Here is a 20788-nt window from a genome sequence, read left to right on the forward strand (position 1 = left end):
CATAGTGCTTCCTGATTCTCTCTATCCCATCTCATCTCTATGTCCGTCGTGCAGGGCCAACTCCTATAGAATATATTTACCAAGACCCTTCACCATCAGTGAGGTATTATCACCTTCCATTCCACATCCATAGCTTAAGGTTCTGCACCAACCTCTGCTGGGGCCTTTTGCAAATCATTGATCATGTCTGGTTAATGTGTAAGAGCTCTTATGTGATTAGATTGTGTGATGACTATGATGCATGGCGACCAGCTAGACTGGGTGGACATCTTACATAATTCTGTGTCGAAATTGAGAGTTAGATGATAATTAGGTTGATTTGTGTTGTACTTCGGGTTGGGTGAAGTAAATCAGTGATTCTTAGAACTGTTTAGTATGTCAACTATTCGGTTTCGCAAAAGGTTATTGATATTTCAGCTCGACAACCAAACAAATGTACACCCCTCCCTTCTGTGCTCCTGAAGCACTGTGTTTATGGCTCAGTGCAAGCCAATCTGTTTTAATTGTTTCCCATTTACAGAGCCTGGGCTGTGCATGAACATCAGAGGTTTTTTTTTTTTTCATGTAAACACTGAACGGACAGCTAGAAAACTGTAAGGAGAAATTCGCTGAATTTGACAAAAAGTGTATTGGATTCGAATCGTGGACTACACCTTTAAGAAATAAAATATACACATTAAAAGAACAATTTTCTTTTTCTTTAACACAACTACGATATGGACTGTGTATGTGTTCACATACACATGAGATGTTTGAAGTCTCTGTTATATGACCGTGTTAGATACAGGTTGCTTGTCTCTGAGCCTTTTTTATTGGCGGTCATATCTCCAGAGCCAGGAAGCTCCAGGGGGTCAATGAGGTGAGCGCCGCCTTACCGAGGCCCAGTCGGCTGGGGCTGGTCTCCCGGCTGCATCCCTGGCTCCGGGGGACCCTGGTGCGCTTCTCTGACGATGGAGTGGTGGCTGGGACCGCGGTGCGGTGAATTCTGCCGTACGTGTGACCCAGCAGCTTTCCTGGAGAACTGGAACGACTACCGGCTGGAGAAGGTGCAGACACACACACACACACACACACACACAAATACACATACAAACACACGTACACATACACATACACACACACACACACAGCCATAGGCATGTACACAAACACTCATCAACACATATCAGATTCACAGACCAAGGGCACACAGATACACACACACACACAGCCACAAGAATACAAACATATACCAAGACGTGTACACACACACACAGACAGACAGACAGACAGACAGACAGACAGACAGACAGACAGACAGACAGACAGACAGACAGAGAGTAAAAACCCATTAAAGCCAGTAGAAGCTGACCCTGTCGTTACATAATAACACTGCTGACCATGTATCCACTAATCAAAGCTGAATTCACTAACCTCCTGTCCAGCTTGCAAATTCCTCAAATCAGCTCACCACACACTTAGCGATTTAGACATCGCCGTCAATATAAATGACCCACTGGTGTGAGTAGTCCAGATTGTATTGAGCAGAAACTACTCCTATTAGTCTTATGTTTGCTGCTTGGTTCCCAAGAGCAGGGGAATGGGGACTCGGATGGAGATGGGAGTTCAGCTTTGATGGGATACACACAGTGAACACTAACAGACGCAATTGCTCTAAAGACATTTAGAGCAACAGGACAAACAGTATGGATTTGGATCCAGGATCTAACTGTGCTGGGGGGAAATAAATGCATGAAACACAGAGGTCACTACAACATCGCTACTGACGAAGACAATAAAACCGACAGACAATTGTATACAAAAATTTAAATAAAAGTCCAAATACATTGTAACAGACCATGTTCTTGACCATAAAGACGGACAGACAGGATTTTGACCGATAAAAGAACAACAATAACAGACATTCAACAAGAAGGGCAAACAGAAAAGACATTTTAAACGATCATGCAGACATGTAGACTACAGCGAATGGGCATCATGCAGGAGTCTGCATGGACGGGGTTTGAGGGATGAAATCTGATGTGGGGGTGGGGGGTTGGGGGTGAGGGGGGTCTTACCACTAGTTGGGTTAGCTGATCTGGATCCTTGTGTGTGTGAGCACATTGTAGGACAGGTGAGAAGCAGCCGGTTACAAAGATGCATAATGTGACAATGTTTCAGCACGTTAAATGGCGAGACATTAGCCGCCTCATGCACTAGTAGGTCTCATGTTTTACTAATGCCACCATGTAACCGGGGTGAGTGGACGTCATCCATGAGATTCAGTTACAGAATGGCCTTATTAAAACCTCCAGGCCTGCTGCTTTGGAGATGGTGGAGGTGGCGAGACGAGACGTGGAAGGACAGAGAAAAACAAGAGATCTCAACAGATCAACATGATTGATCCGATTGCACTGCATGATGGGAAGAGAGAAATTGAGACACCAGAGCGCCACATGGCAAAGTGGGGGTCATGAGGTCAACCTGACCGTGAAGTCATAAGTGATTGAACATGTGAATGAGAGTTCCTTCCCTATATTCTAGTGGATGGAATGTTCTAGAACATAGGTTGAGGGGGGGGGGGGGGGCAGCATCTAAAGAGCTTTGCAGAACTACAACCAAGCCTGTTCATCAGGACGATCATAGCTCCATAGAGCTTCTACAGCACTAGCTCAGCACTGGTATGGCTGCAGCTCTGACGTCCAGTCAAGCAGAACGACTGACACTGGCTGGTTAGTTGGGTTAGCTGCTGGCAGCTGAGAGTGAGTGGTGGTGGGCAGTGGTGTTGGGTAGGGGGGAGGGGGGCCACATGTGACCCCAGGTGAGGTACTTACGCTGGGACTGGGACACCACCTTGGCCCGGCTCCGACCACGGCTGTCTGTGACCGTGCTGCTGGGACCCACCGTATTGCCAGAGCTCTGCCTCCTGGTACGCACACGGCCTAGATAGAGGGAGAGAGGGAGAGAGAGAGGGGGAGAGGGAGAGAGATAGGCAGAGAAAGAGAGGGAGAGAGAGACAGAGGCCGAGAAAGAGAAGGAGAGAGAGGGAAAGAGGGAGAGAGGTAGGGAGGGAGAGAAAGAGATGAAGGGAGAGAGGGAGGGAGAAGGAGAGAAAGAGAGAGAGAGGGACAGGGAGAGAAAGAGAGGTAGAGAAAGAGATGAAGGGAGAGGGAGAGAGAGAGAGAGAGAGGGAGAGAAAGAGAGGGAGTGAGAGAGAATAAATATGGTTATCTGCTGGGCAGCACCCACTCTCATATTTAACCTACTGCTGAACATCAGGACTACATGGTCAAACCCCTCAATCCACAGCTGACCAAACCTGATCGCACCTATGCCACAGCTGACCAAACCTGATCGCACCTATGCCACACCTGACCACAATGGAGTTCTGAACAGAAGACAGGAATCAACACGAACTTATTTCCTAGACACAGTAAAGGTGATAAGTACTGCAGGGACACACTGATTCCCTGACCAACACGGAATAACATCCCAGCTGGTGAAATTCCCATTCATTTTTCGGAACAGATATAACTTCAAACAAGGCCAACACACACACACACACACACAGGCATTTCAACACACGCAGCTGTGCCTTCTCTGCACATGCTTATCATGAGTGTGTTAACCAGTCACGCATTATATCACTGACTGATGAAATATGGGCCCTTTCTCAGGGGGGGGGTCTGGTAGTAGCAAACTTTGAACCAGGACAAAACGTAGCCATGCGGCACAGCAGCAACTGTACCATAAAAGGCCCGTAAAATAACACCAGGTATATATAACACGTCGATAGCCGATAAAATAACACCAGGTATACATAACACGTCGATAGCCGATAAAATAACACCAGGTATATATAACACGTCGATAGCCGATAAAATAACACCAGGTATACATAACCCGCCGATAATCGATAAACCGATAAGCCTATCTAAAAATAACCTACCTCAGGACCCGACACCACAAAAAAACCTCTTTTGACCCCCATAAAGACTTCCACATCCACATTCCTCTTATCAGAGGCTATGCAAGCAGCATAAAGCCATTAAGATTCCAGCCCATGTTCTGGACGACTACGCCGAGGGGTTCACAGAGGTCACAGACATTGTTTGTATCTGGCTGGTGTTAATTTATGTAATACTCCAACAAGTGAGGAGATAATAGCCCTAACCATCACCAGCATTAAGCATGAACTTTTACAAGTCAAGGCTATCAACTACAACACACAGATAACTAGTGGAAAGTCATGGTTTATAGATTTGGATATGCTGTTCCACGACCCAACAGGCTTAAACGTTCTGAGCAACAAAACCAAGGGACTGGACCACACTGAAACTTCTGTATGTAAAACAATCGGTAAGAAAAATGGTCATCTATAGCAAGAAAACTCAAGTGTTCACATCTATTGAGAATAACTGGATGGAACCACCTGCATGATTCAGCAGAAGGGGACAGTGTTGGCGAGTTAAGATATAAACTTTTAATTTGACCTTTGACCCCACCTGAGTGTCAGGCCTGGATAAGGGCAAGGTCAGGGTCTTTGATCTGGGGTGAAAAGTCAGGCCAGTGCATACGAGATGCTGAAAGGGGTCAGCCCGTGATACATTCCTTTCAGGACAACACCGACTGCTCTGACAGCCACGTGGTAAACATCTCAGTCAGCGTGGTTGCTCAGCTAAAGGCTGGGTTGTGCACCACCGGAGTCCTGTTGTGGCGGTAAAGTAACATGCTACATATTAGTTATCCATGACAACCTTGTAAAAAGTGTTCCTCTGAACAGTTGAAGAATTGCACACCTTTCACACGGGGCAAATAACCTGACACTTCACAGTCCTACCTGTAAATATACCAGTCACCAACTTGACAAGGTACGAGCTAGTGCAGCGCTAAGCGCTAATGCTGAGCTACACCCGATCGCCTTCACACTCTATACAGTTTGATGCTACAGGTAGACGGAATAATAATAATAATCATTGTATTATTGTCACATGGGGGATGAAGACAGTTAAAGACATTTTTCAGAAAAACACATTTGACAAACACAGACCTCGTAAGACTACATGCGGAGACAAACCTAGAGACGGAAGACAACAGGTAACATAGAGGGTAAGACACAACATGAGGATGCTAACAGCAGTTGACACACACGTCTTAAATGAGCTCATCAATCTCTGTCTCATGACTGGTTACAACACATTAACTATGAACATCTAGATATCACAGTAAACATACTTTGAGTTTAAAATCAAGAGCCGAACTGTAGGTTTATCACTTTGACCAATAAACAGTGTTGAGTCGTGTCATGTGACCTGGCGTTATTGTGAAATTGCCTAGTGTGTTCTAGCAGGGGGTTGGCCACGGTGGGCTGGGCTAGGGGGCATATCATGCAGTCAGGTCATGCGGTATCTGATAGACAGCTCTAGGACACACACACACTAACATACTTCACACAGGACAAATGAGATGAGGTGTAAGGAGCTGCCAAAAGCAGTGGCAGAGACAGCACAGATATACACACACACACACACACACAGATGGGTTGAGAATGAAAGAGAGAGAGACAGATTCACACATACAGACAGACAGTGACACACACACACACACACACACACAAAAAGCTTACCATCTGGCCTACCAGGGGCGCCATCTTTAGAGCAATAAGCATAAGCAGCAGAACGCAGAGAGGAGAGAGAGAGGAGAGAGTAGAGTAGAGAGGAGAGAGTAAAGAGGAGAGAGGAGAGAGTAGAGGATAGAGAAGAGAGACGAGAGGAGAGAGTAGAGAGCAGAAAGAGTAGAGAAAAGAGAGGAGAGAGGAGAGAGTAGAGAAGAGAGAGGAGAGAGGAGAGACGAGAGAAGAGAGAGGAGAGAGACGAGAGTAGAGAGAGAGTTGGACAGGAGCAGAGACGGAAGAGGCAGAGGTTAGTGTCAGTTAAGCAAGGGGGAGAGAGGGCCTGTAGCCTCCACACAGATGGTTCAGTGGAACACTCACATTACCAACAGCACTATAATATAATATAATATAATATAACATAATATAATATGCCACGTTGTGACTTGTGACCAACAGTCCAGTGGTGAGGAATTCATCTTTTTTATTTGCTGTTTCCCTGAACCATCCTGAGAGGGGGGGTCGGAGGAGAAGGGACAAAGAGCATTGGGCACACTAGGCAAAAGCATTAACTGAACCAGCAAAGCAGTAGCACAGCATCCTAAGCAGAGATAGCAGCACAGAAAATAGTTAGCAAATAGTTAGCTTGCAGGACAGCAGGAAATGTTGTATACTGCAAAGGCAATGGGTTTCATAACGGAGTGTCATCTTTCAGTTCCTTTCCGACACCAGATGTGTTTTATGATATCTGATGAGACTAAAAGCTATATATGTGCGTGTTCTTAGATAATAGTGAGATGTCATACCTAATTCATTGTTGTTAGCATTTTTGAAACGATCCCCTGAAAGGTTTTCTTTGGATGAAAACACCCACATAATTAACACACACACACACACACACAGACACACACACACAGAGACACACACGCACACACACACACACAGAGACACAAACGCACACACACACACACACACACACACACACACACACACACACACACACACACACACACAGAGACACACACACACACACACAGAGACACACACACACACACACAGAGAGACACACACACACACACACACACATCCTGGCGCTTAGCCTCCTCTTAAACTGAACTTGTGGGCAGGCGAGGGAGACCAGTGACCGAAGCGGTTCCCCCTCACTGCGCGTCTTAATCGCCCCGGCTCCAGCGCCAGCTCCATCAGGCTGATTAATGCGCTCCGCTCGGTGGGACACTAAAAGCCACTGGTTTTATGGATTTATCTCATTAAAAACACGGCAATTAAGACATCAAAAAAGGGACCCGAGACGGATGGGCTCCCAAAGGGAGATCTTAAGTAAGTGATTAAGTAAATAAATACGCCTATTTTAGAGTTTTAGAGAGTTTAGAGAGGATCTGGCTGGTAGAGAAAGTCATATATGATGTCTTGTGTGTGTGCACGCGTGAATGTGTGTGTGTGTGTGTGTGTGCGATATTACATACACGTTTACATTTATGACTTACCATACCTTTACAAACACAACTTTAAAAAAATCTATAAGAAACTGAAAGAGAAAGCCATCTTCCCCGTACAGTGGAGGGGTGGGAGTGGGGGTGTGGCCTTTCTTACCCAATGAGGCGTAGGAGCCTGGGGGCAGGGCGGCGGCCGAACCGAAGGGCGTGGCCGAGGGAACCGTGGACAAGCGGGACTTGGCGCTGGCCGCGGCGTTGACGTCAATGTCGCTACGGGAACGCTGGAGGGAGCCGGGCGGGACCGGGGCCCGTGAGCTCATTAGTTTATCTGATGAGGAAGATGAGGAGGAGGAGGAGGAAGATTTAATGACCTAAGGTCTTTAATAAAATATTAAAAGGAACAACTTTGTATTACATTTTGACGTTAAAAGGAGATTTATACGGCAAAGAATTTCACACCATTAACACCAATTGAGACCAAGCAATGAGACAACAATAAGACGGCATTCCATGTCTTTTATAGCTTCATAAAACAGACAAAGATTTTAGTTACAAAGTTACATTTTAACTGATGAGGAATCAGTTGCGTATAGTCTGATGAAACAACCTTTACAAAATCTGCCTGTGAAAGTGCTTATGAGGGTTATCTGATTGCCCTGACGAGACAGGCAAATAAAGAGGTACCCACTCCTGGTCATGCTGCCTCCTATGACACTCTTCACTGTGAAGGGCCGGCTGTGGAGAGAGAGAAAGAGAGAGAGAGAGAGAGAGAGAGAGAGAGAGAGGGAGAGGGAGAGAGAGACAGAGAGGGAGAGAGTGAGAGGGAGAGGGAGAAGCAACAGATTAGGAAGCGTCTCACCCAGTCTTAACGCTTGATACAGGCTTCCCACCCTTTTTAATTGACGACATTTCTAAACTTTTCAAGGACTTCAAGGACCTTTCAATACATATCCATGACCTTTCACAAGACTGTGTAGTTTACACCTCAGGTTGGGCCTTATTATTAAATGAAAATGAAACAACCTTTTCCCTTTTCGAATAGGCTAGTTAGGCTATGTCAATTCAAGTGAAAACTGCATCAGAAATACGCACATGAAACATTCAAAGTATTTAAAATAATTAACTTCATCAAACTTCATGACTTTTCCAAAACTTTCAATGAATTTTTACTGAATTTCATTACATTTCCAGGAATGGAAAATGGGATTTTAAAAACCCTGTGGATATGAGGCGGGGCCAGCCGGTGTCTAAGAAGGCCTCATCTGTCACTCACTCACTCCTGAGAGAGGCAGTGAAATGGGCAGCAGCAAGCGGCAACGTATGTGACAGGTCGGTTACGCTTCCAGGTCACAGAGGTCACCAGCGCTTTCTGCCCCCACAGAGGGGAGCCTAAAAGCTACTGATGTGATGACATGTATAATTCCTTCTGCTTCACACGAAACCTCCTGACAGAGGGAGTCCTTTGATGGACAGATTGAAAGAGACAGGCATGCCAGAGCCAAAAAATGAAAGACAAAACAGACGGCTGGAAACACAGATCTGCCAGAGCCAAATCATTCAAGACAAAACAGACGGCTGGAAACGCAGATCTGCCAAAAGCTTCACAGCTGCTTCAAACTGACAAGGAAGACCTGGTGCCATTTAAAAAGAAACACACTTTATGACGCTGTGGTGTGAGAACACTTATCCACGGTCTGTGATTATTACAACAGACTGCTCTAGTACTCTTTACTCTCTAGTATGTACTATAAGGACACTTATCCGCGGTCTGTGATTATTACAACAGACTGCTCTAGTACTCTTTACTCTCTAGTATGTACTATAAGGACACTTATCCGCGGTCTGTGATTATTACAACAGACTGCTCTAGTACTCTTTACTCTCTAGTATGTACTATAAGGACACTTATCCGCGGTCTGTGATTATTACAACAGACTGCTCTAGTACTCTTTACTCTCTAGTATGTACTATAAGGACACTTATGCACTGTCTGCGATTATTATCACAGACTACTCTAGTAAAGCTTATTAATTCCCTCAAAATCCTCATTAATGGACATGAATCAGATCTTAAAATCCTGCAGTAGAGTAGCCGATGAAGTTCATTTAAAAGTAGTAATAGTCATTTGCAATTGCTATTATACATATATACACTATATAGTGTATACACTACACACTATATATACACACTATAACCCTAACAATACCATATCTTATCAATCCATTCTGATGTCCTAACTGTATGATCAATAGGAGGCCATTAGTTTGAGAGCACTGCTCAATACCACAGGAATGAACCTCCCCAGGTCAAGGACTAGGCCCCCCTGGGTCGAAGCAATAAATGCCTTCACCAAAGCCAAACACACGTAAAGAGAAACATGAGGTCACTCGCCTCTGAAGGAGACGCCTAGCAGATGCTGTTTTTGTGATGACATCACTGGTCTTGACCTCCGACAGGGGGGTCGTTATGTTTATAAAAATTCAATCAGGATCTGCTGGTTGTGACACGCTAACGTGAGCCAAATATGATTACGAGTCAGCGAACAGGCGGCCTGAGCTCCCGTCGCCACGCATCCTCACACACTGCGATCGGAAAACCATCATTCCAAGGAAAACGTATTGGCAGAAGCCACAAAGTCAATGTTGAAGTCTTTAGCAGCGTGTATTATGCCTCTTAATGGGGCTGAAAACAGCACATCAAACACTGCAGAAGGCCCACATATCAAGGCACTGATCTATAATAGATAGAATCAGACAGATTGATCCCTCAGAGTAAATAGGCTGAACAAGAGTTTTCCCACACAGACTATCCCATGTGTGAATGGGTGAAGCAGGGGATGTAGGTGGAGGAGACTATCCATGTGTGAGTGGGTGACGCAGGGATGTAGGTGGAGGAGACTATCCCATGTGTGAGTGGGTAACCTACTGTATACATCTTTTACAGATTTTACAGACACTTAATGTGTGTGTGTGTGTGTGTGTGTGTGTCTGTGTGTATATGTGTGCCTGTGGCATTTATCTGGGTGCATGTGTGTGTGTTTGCATATGCACATGCATGCCTGTATGTGTGTGAACATGTGTGTGTGTGTGTGTGTGTGTGTGAGCCTGTGTGTGTGTGAACATGTGTGTGTGAGTGTGTACTTATGTATGTGTGTGTGTGTGTGTGTGTGTGTGTGTGTGTTTTCTTACTTGAGGCTCTCCTGAGAGCTGGAGGAAGAGCGGTCGGATTGTGGGAGGGACATGACGCTGTCAGAGCCCTTCAGGTGAGACTGCAGAGCCTTCTGATAGGACGACTCCAGAGCCTGGTACAGATGCTCCGCCTCCCGACCATAATGGCCATGGAAATTCCAATAACACCTAGAAAGACAGCAAAAGAGAGAGAGAGAAAGAGAGAGAGAGAGAAAGATGTAAAAAAGACCAACAGAGAGAGAGAGAGAAAGAGTGAAACAGAGTGAAAGAGACAGTGTCATTAGATAAGTCAACAGGTTAAACGCAAAAAAGTCTAAAAAAGGAAAACGAACAAGAAGAACCTTCAGTCTAACTTTAATCCTAACTCAAGAATAATCTACACATCTACGCACACAGACAAAGGTTAGGAACGTAAAGGAACAGTACTTCAGAGAGAGCGAGGAGCGACAGGGAGAGAGAAGGAGAGAGAGAGAGAGAGAGAGAGAGAGAGAAAGGGAGAGATAGAGAGAGAGAAAGAGAGAGAGAGAGAGAGAGAGAGAGAAGGAGAGAGAAAGAGAGAAGGTGTGGGCTGGTTCTTACTTCCTGGCGATGGAGCGAGCCTCAGAGTCGGCGTCGTGGATGCCCTTCCTGATGGTCTCAGAGAGGACGGCCACGTGTCTGGGGTAGTAGGGAAACATGGCCGATCACGGACAACTCCACACACACACACACTCACACTCACACACACACACACACACACTACGCAGTGGTCGCCTCTTCAGTGTGCGTCTCTGTCAGTCAATACCTGTGCATTCCAAGGCTGAACCCAATTATAGACTCTAATAATGCCCCAAACTAAAAAATGGACTTAAGAGTCAATCTGACTAACAAGAAGGTGGAAGTGAGTCCAGAGACTCTGCCTGTCCTGATCCAACTCCTCCTGGGTTTAATGGCAGCTCTATGCAGACCCCAGGCAAACCCACAGGAGAGCTGGAGAGAAGAGGAGGAGAGAAGAGGAGGAGAGGGAGCACTACGCTCCTTTTTAAAGGGCTCTGGGGGGGGGGGGGGGGGGGGTACATCTCCATGGCAACGGACGGTTGCTCATCAATACATCCCCCCACACACCCTCACCCACCCTCATGAGGGGGGACTGCTCATCAGTAGTCCAGTCGAGCGAACCCCTCACGTTACCCAAAATGTCACTAATGTGAAATTGTGGGTGTGTGTGTGTGTGTGTGTGTGTGTGTGTGTGTGTGTGTGTGTGTGTGTGAGGGAGATTCTGTCCGTGTATGTGAACATGAGCATGATCATGTGTATAAATGTCTCCCTAAATACATTAAACGGAAGATGTTAGGAATGTCTGGGAACATACCTGGTTGTGTTCCCAATAAGGGCTTTGTTAGACCCCTGGAATATGTGTGTGAGTGTACATGTGTGAGAGTGTGAGTATGTGTGTGTGTGTGTGTGTATGATCACTTGTATTCTGAAGTGTGTGTGTGTGTGTGTGTGTGTGTGTGTGTGAGAGAGAGAGAGAGAAAAAAAGAGAGAGAAAGAGAGAGATGGGCTTTCAGACTCACTTCTCCAGTGTGTTCGACTGCCAATCTGTCAACATCAGGTCTAAGAACTCATAACAACGTCTAACCAGGAGAGAGGGGGAAAAAAAACACATAATCAGTTTCATCCAACACACCAAAGCAACAACACATATCTGCTGTTCCTGTGCAGCTCATGTGCAGTGGGAGAGCTGTGTGAGACTGAGAGGTATCTGATCTGTGCTGTGTGAGACTGAGAGGTATCTGAGCTGTGTGAGACTGAGAGGTATCTGAGCTGTGTGTGAGACTGAGAGGTATCTGTGCTGTGTGAGACTGAGAGGTATCTGTGCTGTGTGAGACTGAGAGGTATCTGTGCTGTGTGAGACTGAGAGGTATCTGATCTGATCTGCGTGAGACTAAGAGGTATCTGAGCTGTGCTGTGTGAGACTGAGAGGTATCTAAGCTGTGTGAGACTGAGAGGTATCTGAGCTGTAGGTGAGACTGAGAGGTATCTGAGCTGTGTGTGAGACTGAGAGGTGTCTGAACTGTGTGAGACTGATCCCATCTTACCTCCTGACAGCCACCGATTTGGACGTGCAGTTGCTTGTGATGATGGGGATGAGGCGGGGATAGTGGGTGTGCTGCAAGAGGGAGACACGGTCAGTCAATCTATACTACATTAATCTGTAGAGGACATGAATCTATAGAGGACATTAATCTATAGAGGACGTTCATCTGTAGAGGACATGAATCTATAGAGGACATTAATCTATAGAGGACATGAATCTATAGAGGACATTAATCTGTAGAGGACATTAATCTATAGAGGAGACCATACTGCACCAATACGCTCTCAGGGGAAAAAATGATGTCTTCAGAAATGTCATAACATTTTCATGGTGTTTTTTCATTGTTAAGATAAATTACCAGAGAACTAGAGGTAATATCTGCCATAGAAAATATTAAAAGAACATGCAGTCCTATGCAAAAGATTTAGGCACGTTGGATACAATGCTGTAAAGTGAGGATGCTTTCAAAATGACATGAATATATATTACTTATCAATTAACAACATACAAAGTGCATACAAAAGAATGTTGACACTAATGCAGTAGACAAAAAAAAAGTAAGTAAGAAAATTCCTAAAATCTTTGCACAGTACTGTGTGTGAAAAAAATAAATAAAATTCCATTGCAATCCACATTCATTCACATCCAGCCCAACCCTTGGGTGTAATGTTCATCTGCACTCAGCAGGGGGAGCCGAAGAGCGGCACTCACCCTGAGGATGAGACGGATGACAGCCACCCCTGACGTAGCCATGACCTTGGCGCTGTTGGGCACCAGGTTGAGCAAGATGGGCATGATGCACTCAGCGGTGTGGTCAAACTTGTTCCCGAGCAGGAAGGACAGGTGTCTAAAGAAAGGGAAAGTGACACACACATATACACACACACACAAACACACACACACACACACACACAGGGCAAACATCATTAAAAATGACAACAGTGCGTGTCTCACTTGGGTCCCCAGTAAGACAGTAGCACCAGAGAGGACCCGAGGCGGAGGCACTGATAGTGTGTGTGGACGCCTGACAAAGTCTGTGGCCTCTCAACACTTAATGTGCAGCAAAATACATTCAAATGAAATGAAACATCTGCGGAGAAATGACTAAGTGTATGATGTATGTAATATGATTCACTTTGAGGGCCCACTACATCTTTTTATATCGTTCATGTTCGTGACATTTAACACTGGATGCTTGTGAGGCGTGGCGTGACGTGACGCATGAGCCGTCTGCGCCGGAGAGTAACTCATCCTGTGAGGAACGTTTTAAACCCACCGACAGCCAGGCGCTGGCAGCCAAGTGGGGAGATGAAGGCGATTTATAGTCAGTCAGAAGGGCTTATGGTAGACCGTCAGAGCAAAGTATGGAGTCTCGTTACATATTCATCAAAATCTCTGGGGTTGATGAGTGAAGTTCTACTCCACGATCTGCCCGTGCCGGTTCCACCTCATTAGAACCGCATTACGGACCCAACAGAACGTCTAAACCCTTGCGTGAAGCATGGCCCGGGCGTTTCGATTAATGCTCCGTGCCGAGAAGGTTCTGTCGTTAATATTCCAGCGAGGCCGCCTGGTGAGATATCTGTGTGTGTGTGTGTGTGAGAGTGTGTGTGTTTGCCTGGTGAGATATGTGTGTGGCGGAACACATAGATGGAACCGATCCGCAGCGGAAATCTACACTCACGTTCGAAAAAAAAAAACTAAGTGATGGAGCGTGTTTCCCAGCGGCTGTTTCCTGACGTGCCTCCTACTTCAGTTAAGGATTACAGATTTCACTTTGGAGCCAGACACGCGCACCAGTAAAGCTCTGCATTTGTGTGTGTGTGTGTGTGTGTGTGTGTGTGTGTGTGTGTGTGTGTGTGTGTGTGTGTGTGTGTGTGTGTGTGGGTGTGTTTGTGTATATGTGGGTGTGTTTGTGTATATGTGGGTGTGTTTGTGTATGTGTGTGTCTGTGTGTCTGTGTGTATGTGTGTGTATGTGTGTATATGTGTGTGTGTGTGTGTGTGTGTGTGTGTGTGTGTGATGTCCTCTTACCCTAGCGTTATGCAGGCCTCTCGCACCACCTGTGAGCGCAGGTCTTTGGCCGAGAGCTTGAAGGCGGGCTCCATCAGGCGCAGCTGCTGGGAGAAGGCATCGTGCTCAACAGCGCCCCCTAGCAGCAGGGAGCGGAACTTCTTCAGCTGAGGAGGACCAGGAGAGAAACAACACACATGAGATATGAGCTACTCTTAAAGTTACTTCAAAAATACTTTTTCCTTTCTCTAGTTCTAGTGCTCAAGGCTCAACAAATGTGTTCTGATAGGAGGAGGCATAGAGGCGCTGAGAACCAATAGAATATGTCTTTCGTCAACAGGTACAATATGGAGAACCAATAGAATATGTCTTTCGTCAACAGGTACAATATGGGGAACCAATAGAATATGTCTTTAGTCAACAGGTACAATATGGGGAACCAATAGAATATGTCTTTAGTCAACAGGTACAATATGGAGAACCAATAGAATATGTCTTTCGTCAACGGGTACAATATGGGGAACCAATAGAATATGTCTTTAGTCAACAGGTACAATATGGAGAACCAACAGAATATGTCTTTCGTCAACAGGCACAATCTGGGGAACCAATAGAATATGTCTTTAGTCAACAGGTACAATCTGGGGAACCAAATGTGATTCATAGAGACATAAGTGTTCATTAACATCCGTCATTGTTAAATAAATGTAGTAAGAAGATGTGGGTGTCTGTGCAGTGAGTGTGTGGGGTCAGTGACTTACAGCAGTGACTCTGTGCTCCCAGTCATGCTTGTCATCAGACAGAATCTCCCTGATCTTCCCCAAAGAGTCCTCCAGCTCTCGGTTGGAGTGGACCTGCAGAGAGAGCGAGAGAGAGAGAGAGAGAGAGAGAAAGGGGAAGAGTGGGAGGGAGAGAGAGAGAGAGAGAGAGAGAGAGAGAGGGAGGGAGAGGTAGAGAGAGGGGAAGAGTGGGAGGGAGAGAAGGAGAGAGAGAGAGAGAGATGGAGAGAGAGAGAGAGAGAGAGAGAGAGGGAGAGGTAGAGAGAGGGGAAGAGTGGGAGGGAGAGAGAAAGAGAGAGATAGATGGAGAGAGAGAGGGATAGATGGAGATAGAGAGAGGGGTAAAGAGAGAGAGAGAAGGGTAGAAAGGGAGGGAGAGAGAGACAGAAAGGAGGAGAGTGAAGACATTTCTGGTTACATAACAGGTGTTAACAATATTGGAATACTGCATTCACCTAAAGCTCAGTATGCTTAGAGAAAGAGATAATTAACATATGAAACAGAGAATGATGGAGAGACAGAGGAAAGCAAAAGAAAGAGAGAGAGAGAAAAAGAAAGAAAAAGAAAGAACGAGTCCAGGCTGAAGTGTAGGTGAGTGAGCAGTGCTGTGACTAGTGCAGCTGTACCTTTACACTGGGCACGTCCTCAAAGGCCTTCATGAAGTCATCCTCGTCTAATGCTCCTGCACTCGCTCCCTCTTTCCCTGCTGGACGCACATATGCACACACACACACACACACACACACACACACACACACACACACACACACACACACACACACACACACAGACAGACAGACAGACAGACAGACAGACAGACAGACAGACACACACACAGAAACGCACCCACACGCACACACGCACACACACACACAGAAACGAACCCACACGCACACACGCACACACACACACAGAAACACACAGACACACAAAAAAGGCATTACCTCTGCACCAATAGTGGCTCAGGGAAGTCCCTGTCTTTTCATACATTAACAGAACAGAGATAAAAGTGTTGTTTTTTAGCTTATGCAGATGCTGCGGAATGCTTTGGGGAAAAAGCAATTACACAAAAGTAGAACAAGTCAGAAGCATAATTGTGCACTTGTTCTTTAGCTATGCTATGCCCTTTGACCCTTGACTGTGCACTAAAGTCTGAGGATTTATACACGCTAAGCAATAATACATTTATCCTGCCCCAAGGCTAACCTAGACTTGTTACATCATAGAGTATCTTTGCGCTATGAAAACTATAAGCCATTAAGAGAGCCACCTCAAGCCTTAAAATACACCGCACATGTTGCTAAGCCCGACAGGATTCCCTGTGTGTGGTGGATACCTGCAGGCTTATTTCACACAAACCCCTTTAGATCATTTCTCAGAAAATACGTTACAGCTGACACTTTTTAATTGGCATTTTGACTCACATATTGTTTGACCCTCGACACAAAGTGCAGCGCTAATCGACTTCAAATCCACACTCAATCCGTCATGGGTAATTTAGCTAACTCAATTGAATTCAGTTTACAGGAGGCCCTTTGAACATTCTTTAAATACTCCCTTCTTATTTTAAACCTCATTACAAAAAAACACTGTTGCCTACTTGCCGCCCCCCCCCCCCCACACACCCTCTTCCGTGCGTGTCTTTTATACTGATTCTATTTCAATCCCAGCGTGCTTTGCACACAACAGGCTGCCCACTGACATATCCCTAGTTACGTAACGTCACAGAGATGACCACAGAGTGCTCATGGGAAGACCTCTGTTGACCTCAGTCCATCGATAATTCCCATTCACCCAAAGGTCACTCAGTGCACGGACACATGCTCTCAGCAAGATAAGAGCTATGCATGCAATTCAGCTAGTGGCTTTAGTGGAGAGAGAGGGAGAGCGAGAGAGAGAGAGCCAGAGAGAGAGCCAGAGAGAGAGAGACAGAGACAGAGAGAGAGAGAGAGAGAGAGAGAGAGAAAGAAAGAGAGAAAAAAAGAGAGAAAATCAGAGAGATAGAGAGAGAGTGATAAAGAGAGAGAGAGAGAAAGAGAGCGAGAGAGAGAAAAAAAAGAGAGAAAATCAAAGAGATAGAGAGCGAGTGATAAAGAGAGAGAGAGAGAGAGAGAGAGAGAGAGAGAGAGAGAGAGAGAGAGAGAGAGAAAGAAGCATGCAATGGGTTGGCAGTGTATCTAACTCCTTTTTTAAACTTTTTTTTGTTCCTGCAGTCATTTCTTTTCCCGGTCATAAAGCTGCGTGACATAAAATCTGCTTCTAGAGATTCGTTTTTGAACAGTAGCACATCAACACTGAATTGTTGATCTTGAACTGGTAATCGACCAAGATTAACCCCCTACAGAGCCAGAGATTTGAAGATGGCTACAGTTGAGTGCCAGGAACCTCACATTACAATGAACCACCAACATTACAATGAATGTGCTCAGATTTCTTAGCACTAATTGAATTATGCACCAATGACATGACTAGACTTCCTGTTCTTTCCCAGCTCAGCAAAGCTTGGGTTGGTAGACAAAGACTAAGTTTGAGGGTTTATCAAGCCACAGGCTTGGGTTGGTAGGCAAAGACTATCCCGGAGTGATGGGCACTGAAGAACGGTGACGGGAACTAAACGGGGATGAAGAGAACTGAAGAACAGTGACGGGAACTAAACGAGGATGAAGAGAACTGTGATGGGGTCTTACCTGGAGCCTTAGACGACGCAGAGCTGGGCCTTCGCATGGAGCCCACGGCCCCGCCTCTCCGGCCACTGGGCGGGGCTCTGGAGGAGGAAGAGGAGGAGGACCGGCCCCCGTCCACAGAGTCTTCATCCTCAAAGTTCTTATCTGCAGGATACAGAAAACAACACACACTTAACACTGCGTCCACACACACTTAACACTGCGTCCACACACACTTAACACTGCATCCACACACACTTAACACTGCGTCCACACACACTTAACACTGCGTCCACACACACTCAATGCAACCACATGCAGTCATTATGAAAAGCAGCACTCTTCTATGATGTCAAGGTGCCTAGTTTCTTTTTCATTCGTCGCTGGGCTCCCTCGGATTTGAGCCAATCACAGCACAGTGCTTCAGCAGTCATTTCGTTTTTTCTTTCACACTCAAACACTTTTGAGGTGGTGTTTTATAGTAAAAGCAAGAATGACTACTCAGATATGATATTGAAGATCCCCTGGGATACGCGTGAAGACAGTATATCATTTGCCCATTTCTGACGAGAATGATACCATCCATACAAAACTACAGACAACGCACTTGACTCTTTAAAAACATAATTGGTGTACACTAAATGAACAAACAGACAAACAAGTGGCTAGCCATGTACGGATCCTTTCCTGTCTGCAGTTTTGAAGAAGAAGACAAAGACCCATGTCTGTCCCGTGTCCGCTACAGAGACTATTGATTGCTAATGGGTGTCCTGCCTGTTAGCGCCCTCCTATAGGCTAACCGTGGATTAGCCCATTAGACTGACCAGTGTTGTATAACCAACAAAATGGCAAAAACATTAAACAAGAGGAACAGTCAGACAATGCACACAGACATCCTCAATAAAATACTTTCCCAAGCTTTCCACAATGGCAATCCTGTACCGATCCGCTCTCAAGTGTGTAATAAATACAATGCAATCAGAATCAGCACAATGGAAGGAGCACATATTTCAGATTTACGACGTTCTTCAGCACAAACAACCACACATACGCCATTACAGCTACAACTGGCATCATGGGAAATACTGAGAGCTACAGCGGACCCCTCTCTCAGCATGGAGGAGGAGGAGAAGTTGGGAGGAGGAGAGGAGAAGTTGGGAGGAGAGGGAGAAAGGGTGCAGAGAGAAACCTCAAGGAGTTGAGGTAGATTTGGGGAAAACTGAGAAAGCGTGACTAATAGATGGAGAGAGAGAGAGGGAGAATGAAAGAGAGGGAGAGAAAGAGAGGGAGAATCTGAAAAAGGATTAGGCAGAAAGAAAGGAGGGAAAGAACGACAGGGAAAGAGAAGAAGAAAGGGAGACAGAGTAAGGAGAAAGAGAAAAGAGGAGAAAAGAGGCAGGAAAGGACAAAACGAGAGGAGGAGGAGAAGATCACGTTAGCGTTAACGTCTTACGAGCACAGATCCTCCTGCACACCAGCTTCCTCAGCATGCTCTCTGCCTCACTCGCCCAGCCGTGACACCAATACTGCCACAGCTGCCGTGCGTGTGTGTGTCTGTGTGTATGTGCCTGTGCGTGTGTGTGACTGTGAACATGGCGAGCGAGGGAGGGAGGGAGGGAGCCGATTTTTAGCCAAACAAAGTACTCTCTGGAGCATATCCTGAGGTGAGCCGTCAATCTATGTAACTGCCTCCGGAGTGTGTGTGTGTGTGTGTGTGTGTGTGTGTGTGTGTGTGTGTGTGTGTGTGTGTGTGTGTGTGTGTGTGTGTGTGTGTGAGAGTGTGTGTGTGAGTGTGTGTATGTGTATGTGTATGTGTATGTGTATGAGTGTGTGTGTGTGTGTGTGTGCCTGAACAGTCATCATCACCCGGAGGACGAGCAGGAGATGCTGGGAATTTCACTGATCCTAAGGGACTGCTAACCCAACAGTGATGTCATCTGTATCTGACACTATTATACACTGGAGCTCAATCACAGTGACACGGCTCCCTGCACCTCAACCCCTCCTTCCTCATAAGAACGTGCCACACACGAGAACAGGACTGTTATATACAATAACGGCATCTGCCACGGATCACCTCTCCTCATAGAGAAGAACTTAAAGCAGTGCACACACACACACACACACCTAGACAGAATGTCTCAGGCAGTTTAAAGTATAAAAGAATGTCTGCTGACTGACCAAAGGGTCCATGCGCTTCATATCACAAAACATACTGGACTGATAAATGACTAACCAATCACATTGCACCTCAGGCTACTTCCATAAAGTGGAACTTTCCAAACATGATATTATGATATAACACTACAGAACCATTTCCCCCTCAAACTATATCATCTGAAATGAAAGCAGGGGTCTTTAGATGGCAGGCAGCAGCGAGAGGCCTTCAGGTGCCTTCAAGAGAGCGAGAGAGGAGGAGGAGGAGGAGGAGGAGGAGGATGATGAGGATGATGAGGAAGAGGAGGAGGAGAAAAGGGCTCCTCCTGTGAGGCACTGTCACTCTGATTTACACTGGGCTCCCTTCTACTACGGGCCGGGGGGAGATCATCTAGACATGGGAGCCCTACAGCACCAGAGAGATGGAGGGAGAGAGAGAGGGAGGGAGATGGAGAGAGAGAGAGATGGAGAGAGGGAGAGAGAGAGGGAGATGGAAAGAGGGAGATGGAGGGAGAGAGAGAGGGAGAGGTAGAGAGATGGAGAGAGAGAAATGGAGGGAGAGAGAAAGTTTAGAGAAACTAGAGAGAAATGAAGAAAAATGGAAGAGGGATACACCGTAGCCTAAAGAAAAGGGGAAGACAAAGACGAGGAGCTGAAGAACTAGGGCTGACAAGGAGAGAGAGAGAGAGAATGGGAGAGAGAGAGAGAGAGAGAGTGAAGGGGAGAGAGAGATGGAGAAAATAAATTACTTTTCATAAACTGTCAAAAACTAGCCTCACTTATCACTCGACCACCAACCAAAAAAAAATAAAAACATAAATAAAAACATAAATAAAAACCTCAGAGTGAAAGGACGGCAAGTGC

The 20788-nt window shown here is 45.9% G+C and overlaps 1 protein-coding gene across 1 annotated transcript in view; it reads right to left on the reverse strand.

Annotated features, from left to right (window-relative positions):
- LOC105894199 (CLIP-associating protein 1-like) overlaps nucleotides 1-19257 on the reverse strand; it is a 46507-nt gene extending 27250 nt beyond the window's left edge. Inside the window, exons 1-15 of the mRNA XM_031577645.2 lie at nucleotides 19221-19257; nucleotides 17792-17965; nucleotides 15731-15810; nucleotides 15087-15179; nucleotides 14347-14492; nucleotides 13024-13159; nucleotides 12314-12384; nucleotides 11789-11848; nucleotides 10812-10889; nucleotides 10233-10400; nucleotides 7733-7779; nucleotides 7202-7372; nucleotides 5606-5629; nucleotides 2814-2921; nucleotides 876-1037 (exon numbers count right to left, since the gene is read on the reverse strand). Coding sequence (XP_031433505.1) covers nucleotides 876-1037; nucleotides 2814-2921; nucleotides 5606-5629; nucleotides 7202-7372; nucleotides 7733-7779; nucleotides 10233-10400; nucleotides 10812-10889; nucleotides 11789-11848; nucleotides 12314-12384; nucleotides 13024-13159; nucleotides 14347-14492; nucleotides 15087-15179; nucleotides 15731-15810; nucleotides 17792-17965; nucleotides 19221-19257 — 1555 coding nt within the window. The remainder of the gene's footprint in view (nucleotides 1-875; nucleotides 1038-2813; nucleotides 2922-5605; nucleotides 5630-7201; nucleotides 7373-7732; nucleotides 7780-10232; nucleotides 10401-10811; nucleotides 10890-11788; nucleotides 11849-12313; nucleotides 12385-13023; nucleotides 13160-14346; nucleotides 14493-15086; nucleotides 15180-15730; nucleotides 15811-17791; nucleotides 17966-19220) is intronic.
- Nucleotides 19258-20788: the final 1531 nt, after the last annotated feature.

Source organism: Clupea harengus, chromosome 2 (genome assembly GCF_900700415.2).
Source record: "Clupea harengus chromosome 2, Ch_v2.0.2, whole genome shotgun sequence".
NCBI classification, from domain to species: Eukaryota; Metazoa; Chordata; class Actinopteri; order Clupeiformes; family Clupeidae; genus Clupea; species Clupea harengus.